Here is an 8,519-nt window from a genome sequence, read left to right as displayed (position 1 = left end):
GGCTCTTCCCTCTGTGTGGTCTAAACACCAGGGTTACAATCTCCCCCATTCTAAATAATGGGGATCTGGGGCTCAGAGAAGCTGCATGGTCCTCCAGAGTCAGCCAGCCACTAAAAAGTTAGAGTGGAGATTGCAGCTCTGGTCTGTCCCAGCTTGGATAAACTGCCTATCTCTCTCTGTTGCTAATGAAGAAAGGAACAAAACAGCGTCTTGTCTTAAGAGTTAATAAGGGTGGGGGTGGGGTGGGGACAGGACCTTGGCAGAGACCCCAAGGATGTTCCTGTGGTGACCGGTAACCTTCTCTAAAAATTGACTTTAAAATAGATCACCGGCTTCCCTGCCTCTCACAGCCCTCCCACAGCTGCTGGAAAAGAAAGTGGGCTGGATCCACTACTCGTCCTCTGTATGCTGGGTCAGTAGAAAAGCATGTCTCTGTGTCCCTGGACGGCAAGGACAAGTGGACGTGGTACTGCCAGCACTGGGCTTCCAAGAAGACCTAGAAAGGCATGTGGAGAGTGTGCCTGTCCTCGGGGGAACAGCGCAGCTGGGGAAAGGCTGCAAGGCTGTCCTGGAACCGACCAACGCAATGTCTAAGTGGGATTTTTGATGCTCTAAGGGTTCCGTGTTCTTACTGGCACCATCACCCCTTCTTGCTTTCCGTCCTCATCCATCCCCATGAGTTTCCTTCTTTTCTTTGACTTTTGGTGCCCCTTTATTTCACTTGCATACGGTCCCTCCAGTCCCCTCCTGACTGCTATCCTTCTGCCGCTGACACGCTGCATGGACAGATACCTCAACAGTGTCATATCTGACTTTTTTTAAAAAAAAATTATTATTCATCGCATGATTTATTTTTAGCTCGAAACAACTGCATCCTAAAAATGGAGTTCTTAATGAGACAGAGGCTGGGAGAGCTATGTAAGGTATCTAGGGCTTGGCCTCCCAGCCCGTGCCTGGCTCTGCTCTGTGCGCATGTGTGCATTTGAGTCTCCACAGTTTGTTCTGAGTCCAGGACTACACAGCTGCAGGACCAAGGAGGTGAGAGCAGCCTCTTTGTTCCCTCACCAACATTTCTAAGAACCTTCCATCCTGTCTTCCATGATCTCTATTCTGGAGACTGAGAAACAAGACTTTTCCCAAATGAAGAGGATTTACTTGCTCGTGGTGGGGGTTTATCTGCTGTCCCTGAGTGGGGCAGAAGAGGGGCTGAACTTCCCCACGTACGATGGGAAAGACCGAGTGGTCAGCCTTTCTGAGAAGAACCTCAAGCAGATGTTGAAGAGATATGATTTGCTCTGTCTCTATTACCACGAACCCGTGTCTTCAGACAAGGTCTCACAAAAACAGTTCCAACTGAAGGAGATTGTACTGGAGGTAAGTGAGCGGGGGCAGTAGCCACCTGTCTGAGCGAGCATTGGTGCCAGTGTGGCATTTAACAGGAATGTGGGAACAAGGGCATGGAGAATTTGTGCAGAGCTCCCCTGTGTTGTAGTCTCACATCTTTTTTTTTTTTTTTTTCTGCAGAACTGGACTCTGTGGGCAAACTCTTAAGGTGGAAGGGAGTGAGGGAGTTGCACACTGACGCTTCTTTATCCAGGGAGCAGGGCAATCATTGCTCCGGACAAACAGCTGATGCTCACCCATGCAGAAGCAGTGCAGGGCAGAATGAGAGGCCCTGCAGCCAGGCTCTAGACAATGATCTAAAGCGCTTCCCTCAGAGGTCCTGATTCGTCAGGGGTTCTTCTCCCACCTGCCCCTTTTCTAGAACTTTCCAGCTATTGTTAAAAACCACTGGTTTAAAGGAAACCGAAGGATTTCCTGTGAGTCCCTTCAGGGCCGATTCCCCATGCTCTTCTCAATACTCTCCCTTGGATCTGGAAAAGCCAGGGTCCTTTGACCTTGCCTCTGCTCTTGGTCACAGGGAGAGTGACCATGTCATTTTCCCAGGCAACTTTCGAGTGTGGGTGTGTGCTCTTCTGGACTGTGTATTCATTAACAGACAGGTGTTTTTTTTTTTTTTTCCTCAGAAAGTTCTTGATGTGAGTTTTGAGCCCACACTGAAGTAATTTCTTATTTTATCTGTATTACATGACCTGTTGGTCATCTGGCCCTGGGGGTGGGGATATTTCTAATCCTTTGCAAGTGCCACAGAAAGACTCTACATCTCCTGGACAGCTAATGGCCACTTACACTTCAAGAATACCCATGCTGCCAAGATTCCTTCCCAGTCCCCATGGCTGGCTCAGCACACAACTACAGAGCTGTGTGAGAATTAACCAGACTATACTTCCAGGACATTCAGGCTAACCAAATAACACCATTAGCAAACTCACCATACAAAACCAGGGATATTTAGAGTCTCAAAAAAAAAATGACTATAATAAAATCCAGCAAACCACCCGAATATATCAAAGTCACATTGAAAGAGGGAAAAGAGCATTTCTTAATTCAAAATGTCCCCTAATCAGCCGAGTGCTAGTGTTTAAAAATATCTCCAGAGCCATCCTGTTCTTCCCAGGCTCTATCTGCCCTGGGGCGAGGGCAGTGATTCTTGTCTCTTCTGTGGGAGGCAGATGGAGGGAAAGTGGGTCCTAAGGCTGTAGAGGCAGGAAAAGCAACAGGCTGGGAGAAGAACAGGGCTGGAGCACACTGGCTGCCCAGCTCATGAAATGGACACATTATCGCCTCTGTGGCAACTGCCATTCTCAGGCTCTGAGATCCCGTCTTATGTCGCTGAAAGCATAGACATTTTATTTGGTAATTTCATCACTGACTCGTTAAGCTAGACTCAAAAGAACTCCTCCATGGCCAGGGCAGTGACAGCTATGCCTTATTAAAGTGCACATGCACACACATTACTGCAAGTATGTCCCTTGTGAATACTTAGTTCTGGGGCCCCAAACAAAACCATAAGAAGGGACCACCTTGGGCTCTACGTCCTTCCAGGCACCTTCCTGTGAGAGTTCTGGGCTAGCAGAGATTGGTGAATGGAAGTTGAACATCTATTCTGATGTCCCTCTGGGAAATTTTAAGGGAAAGGGAATCTAGGGATGGTTACCAGGAACTCTGAATGTAAGTTCTGGCTTTGCCCCTACTACACCACACATGTGCCAGAGCTGGCAACTATTTCTTGGAGCTGCAGTTTCTTATCCATACATATGTGAAGGTAAGGAAAACCCTACAGGTTCTGAGTTAATCAGGTTGATGGTTAATCAGGTTTATGGAAGGCTCGCTGGGCAGAGACTGTTGAAAGTACTTTGTATGTCTCTGTCAGTCACGGTGTGAAATGAGTAAGTGGACTCTCTCCATTTTACAGACTGGGGAAATGACAGGTTTGGGGTCCATTGTTTTAATTATCTGACAGTCAAAGGGAAGAACGTCGCAGGATCTTTTCAGGGTCTTTTTAGGGTCTTCTCTCCCACAAGAATGGTTAGATGTCCTTTACTTAAATAGATAGATGATAAGCTCATTTCCTGTCTGGGTCTCTTATTAAGCATGTAGCACAAGCTTCTCTAGAAATTCAATATATATACATACATGTGTGTGTGTATATACATACGTGTGTGTGTGTGTGTGTGTGTGTGTATATACATACATGTGTGTGTGTGTGTATATATACATACGTGTGTGTGTGTGTGTGTGTATATATACATACATGTGTGTGTGTGTGTGTGTATATATATACATACATGTGTGTGTGTGTGTATATACATACATGTGTGTGTGTGTGTATATATATATACATACATGTGTGTGTGTGTGTGTATACATACATGTGTGTGTGTGTGTATATATACATACATGTGTGTGTGTATATATACATACATGTGTGTGTGTGTGTGTATATATACATACATGTGTGTGTGTGTATATATACATACATGTGTGTGTGTATATATATACATACATGTGTGTGTGTGTGTGTGTATATATATATACATGTGTGTGTGTGTGTGTATATATATACATACGTGTGTGTGTGTATATACATACATGTGTGTGTATACATACATGTGTGTGTGTATATACATACATGTGTGTGTGTATATATACATACATGTGTGTGTGTATATACATACATGTGTGTGTGTATACATACATGTGTGTGTGTGTATATATATACATACATGTGTGTGTGTGTATACATACATGTGTGTGTGTGTGTGTGTATATACATACATGTGTGTGTGTGTGTGTGTGTGTATATACATACATGTGTGTGTGTGTGTGTGTGTGTGTGTGTGTGTGTGTGTGTGTGTATGGAAGAAGACTGTCATAAAACCCCTCATGGCCAAGTGGGCATGGTCAGTATTCTGACAGCTGTTCCCATTGCTTTTGCTGTGCCTTAACGTGCAACTCTGGTCAGAATTACAACCTCTACACAGCTTTGTTTCCTGCCTTATTCTACATCACTAAAAAGTTTCATGTTTGTAAACATAATGTCAGCACCAGCATATCTGTTGTATAGCTGTGCACATTTCAAAAGGTCATTTTCCTATTTATTTTTAGAGTCTGGTACAATTTTCAAAGCATTTTAAAAATTAGTCTGTTTAAACGTCCAAAGTTTTAATGAGCATTTTGGGGTTTTGTTGTTCTTTTTTTTTTTTTTTTTTTTTTTTTTTGTATTTGAGACAGGGTCTCACTTTACTGCTCTGGCTGACCTGGAACTAACTATGTAGACCAGGCTGGCCCTGAACTAGCAGAGATTTGCCTGCCTCTGCCTCCTGCGTTCTGGCATTAAAGGCATGTGCGCCACACCTGGCTTGGAAATTGTTTGCCATTCATGTATTTTTTTCCATAAATCATTTATCTATGCCATTTCAACTCAGTCGCTAGGTGATGGTCTCAGGGATTTCATGGGCAAATTGATGCTTTAGACGATGAAAGTGAGCATTGTGGATTCCTGGTTAGATATATTCATCCATCCATCCTTAGTGCTCTCAGCAGACACAGTAATCTTAGTGTGTCAAAGTGAACATGGGGGTGGAGGATGGGTGATGAAGGGCCAATGTTTTCCTTATCACGAACAGTTAGAACCGGTCCATTTGTTTGGGGTGAACAGGGCCCCTTGGGCTAACAAGCAACCTTGGGTTTTGGCATGGAGTTGCTTCGTAGCTTCTTAACAGGCTATATCTGGGTCCAAAGATTTGGGACTGCTCTTCAGTGTCCCTTCTGAGAGCACATCTGTACTTACTGCTTATGATGGTCACCCTGTAAAAAGCTGTGTTTGCCATCAGATAGCATCTGCATAGCGTCTCTCCTAACAGTAAATGGACATTAAATGGTGTACAACCTATATTTTTTTGGAAATGGCCTATTGTAGAGCATAAAAACTATTCTGATGATCAATTTTCCAGCACTACAACACAGGTAATGCCTGTTTACTATAGTTTTTATGTGGTGACTCTAGCACAACTTCCCACAAGACCCCGTGGGGAAGTGGGAGTCTGGTTCTATGATTCATGGGTAAAAACAGAATGGCCATGTAAAACGGTGCATCCCAGGATAGACTCTTAGATGAGTCTCCAAGACCATTTTGCTTAGTCTTCAGTATCCCTTACAGTTGAGATCCCCCTAATAGGTATGTGTGTCAGTCCCTGTGGTGGTTTGAATATGCTTAGCACAGGGAGTGGCACTATTTGCAGGTGTGGCCTTGTTGGAGTAGGTGTAGCCTTGTTGGAGGAAGTGTGTCACTGTGGGCATGGACTTTAAGACCCTCATCCTAGCTGCTTAGAAGCCAGTCTTCTCCTAGCTGCCTTTGCAACAAGAAGTGAGACTCCCAACTCCTCCACTCCCATCTCTGCCAGGATGCTGCCATGCTCCTGCCTTGATGATAATGGACTGAACCTCTGAACCTGTAAGCCAGCAACAATTAAATGTTGTCTAAAAGCTGCCTTCATCATGGCGTCTGTTCACAGCAATAAAACCCTAACAAACAGTCCCCGTTTGATCTGTATGCCAGTGGAAAGTCTTTAGCTTAGTGTTATCATAGCCTCCTCAGACAGCAATGCGTCTAATATCATTGATAGGTCTCACATGTTTTTGGTGGTTTGAATAACGATACTCTCCTCCCTCCTCTCCCATGTCTCATATGTTTGAATGGTTGGCTCCCAGTGGGTGGAACTGTTTGGGAGGATTTAGAAGTGTGACCTTTTTGGAGGAGGTCCAATGTCACTGGGAGTGAGCTTTGAGGTTCAAAAGCCTATGCCGTTCCAGTTATCTCTTTCTGCGTCATGGTTGTTGTCTAGGTATGTAAGCTCCCAATTACTGCTCCAGCACCATGTCTGCCTGTCTGCTGCCAGGCTCACCAAGTGATGGTCATATACTTTACTCCTCTGGAGCCACGAGCCTTAAGTTAAATGCTTGCTTTTGTAAGTTTCTTTGGCCCTGTGTTTTGTCACAGCAATAGACATGCATCCAAAATGTATGTATGTGTTCAAAGAACACCATTACACTTATATGCCCATCCTTGTATGCAACAAGGAAGCCAAAGAGCTTGAATTCTATGCCATGTACTCATTACTTGATCAGATCAAACCACAAAGATTCATCCCCTCACACCACATCTGTAAGATCAACCATATAGCTTTAAACACATTGAATTAAAAGAACCAAGTGAAAGCAAATGAGTAAGAATTCTGTGTACTATAGAAGCTGTACAAAAAAACGATGTCTTATTTTGTTATGCCATTTGCAGAGGGGGAAATTCATCCCTGAGGAATACAGACAGCTGTTTGCACCCAAAATGGACACTTCCATTGTTGGAATTTTCCAACATCATCTTAGCCTGTTTCAGTAGTTCTCAGCTAACACCTAAGGAGCTTTTATTAAAATGGCACAGTTCATGCCCTAGGTTCTGTTTTAATTGGAATAGGTAAGGGAGGATGTCTAGACACTACATATTTTTCGCATGTATTTATTTACTTGTGTCTGCGCACACCATGATGTGTGAGAAGTCAGAACACAACATCTGGTAGTCAGTTCTCTCCTTGGTGGTGAGTGCCTTTACATGTTGAGCCATCTCGGCAGCTTCCTGAGTTTATTTTTTATATTTAAAATTTCTCACTCTGAACAATGTACATTCTTTTAAACATTGTTTTTTAAGTTTAGAGGTTTATTATATTTGTGTGTGTGTGTGTGTGTGTGTGTGTGTGTGTGTGTGCCTGAAGAGGCCAAAAGACAGTTTCTGTTCTCTAAGAGCTAGAGTTCTAGTTGATTTTGAACCACACAACATGGGTACTAGGAGCTTAACTTTGTTTCTCTGGAAGAATAGCAAGATCCCTTAAATGCTCAGTCATTCTCAATTCCCAATTCCTTTAGTATTTGTTTGTTTGTTTGTTTGCTTGCTTGCTTGCTTGCTTGCTTGCTTGCTTATTTATTGTGTGGGCATGGCCCATATTAGACAGTGAGCATGTGGAGGTCATTGGACAAAGTGTGTGCGTTTGCTCTTATTATTATATGGATTCCAGGGATGGAACTCAGGCCCTCAGGCTTGGTAGTAAAGGTTTAACACTGTGCTATCTGCCCAGACAGACACTGCAATTTTTGAGCATGGTTATTCTTATATGTCCAACTGCAAGTGAGGTAGAGCATTCTCTGGGTGATGCTAATGTACAGGCAAGTTTAAGGACCATCTAAGCCTTGATACTAAACACACAAACCCCATGGCACTGAATTCCTTAAGAGTCTGTTGGAAATAGAGGCTTTCAGGGCCCATTCTAGAATCAGAATGTACATTTAAATGGGATCTCCATAATATTTGTAGGCACACTAAGGTTTGCAAAGCACTGGTGGGTCTGTTGGACTCCAGAAATTATCTATATAACCAAACATCATGCTGCATGTTTGACTTCTGCTCTTTGACTACTTTGAATGATGTTGACCTGCTGGAATACCCCTGGTTTTGTATGTTAAGCTAGGTCTTGGGGGGACAGTAATTCAACACTGCTGTGGAACTCAGCCAAGTCTCTCAGATTTCTCCCATTGATCCCTACCTCATGATTGGGAGAGTTTTCTCAGAAGAGTATAATATGGGTATTTATGGAGTCTTGCCCTCTTTGAGATGTTTTCCATTGAATTGCTTCTATTTCTGGGACCAAATCAGGAGGTGACCATCAAAGTACCCTTAGGGAGGACTCAGAAGCTAGCTGAAAGAGAACAGAACATGTCTGTTTGGCTGCTGTACCTTCATTTTCCTTTCCCAAGAGAGCTGAAGCATCTGAGGACAGTGGGAGCATGTGCATGTAGGACATGAAGATGCCATGATGACCAATGATGGGGACATGAAGATGCCATGGTGACCAGTGATGGGGACATGAAGATGCCATAATGACCAATGTTGGGGACATGAAGATGCCATGATGACCAATGTTGGGGACATGAAGATACCATGGTGACTGATGTTGGGGACATGAAGATGCCATGATGACCAATGACGGGGACATGAAGATGCCATAGTGACTGATGTTGGGTACATGAAGATGCCATGATGACCAATGACGGGGACATGAAGATGCCAT

The 8,519-nt window shown here is 43.7% G+C and overlaps 1 protein-coding gene across 1 annotated transcript in view; it reads left to right on the top strand.

The window, feature by feature from the left end:
• Positions 1-984: 984 nt before the first annotated feature.
• Casq2 (calsequestrin 2) overlaps positions 985-8,519 on the top strand; it is a 59,513-nt gene continuing 51,978 nt past the window's right edge. The window contains exon 1 of the mRNA XM_021157821.3: positions 985-1,374. Within this exon, the coding sequence (XP_021013480.1) occupies positions 1,099-1,374 (276 nt within the window). The 5' untranslated portion in view covers positions 985-1,098. The remainder of the gene's footprint in view (positions 1,375-8,519) is intronic.

The sequence above is a fragment of the Mus caroli genome, unplaced genomic scaffold, assembly GCF_978045245.1.
Source record: "Mus caroli unplaced genomic scaffold, Mus_caroli_1 scaffold_3, whole genome shotgun sequence".
NCBI classification, from domain to species: Eukaryota; Metazoa; Chordata; class Mammalia; order Rodentia; family Muridae; genus Mus; species Mus caroli.
The sequence above is the reverse complement of the archived record's forward strand: the minus strand, read 5'-3'. Positions and strand labels throughout refer to the sequence as shown.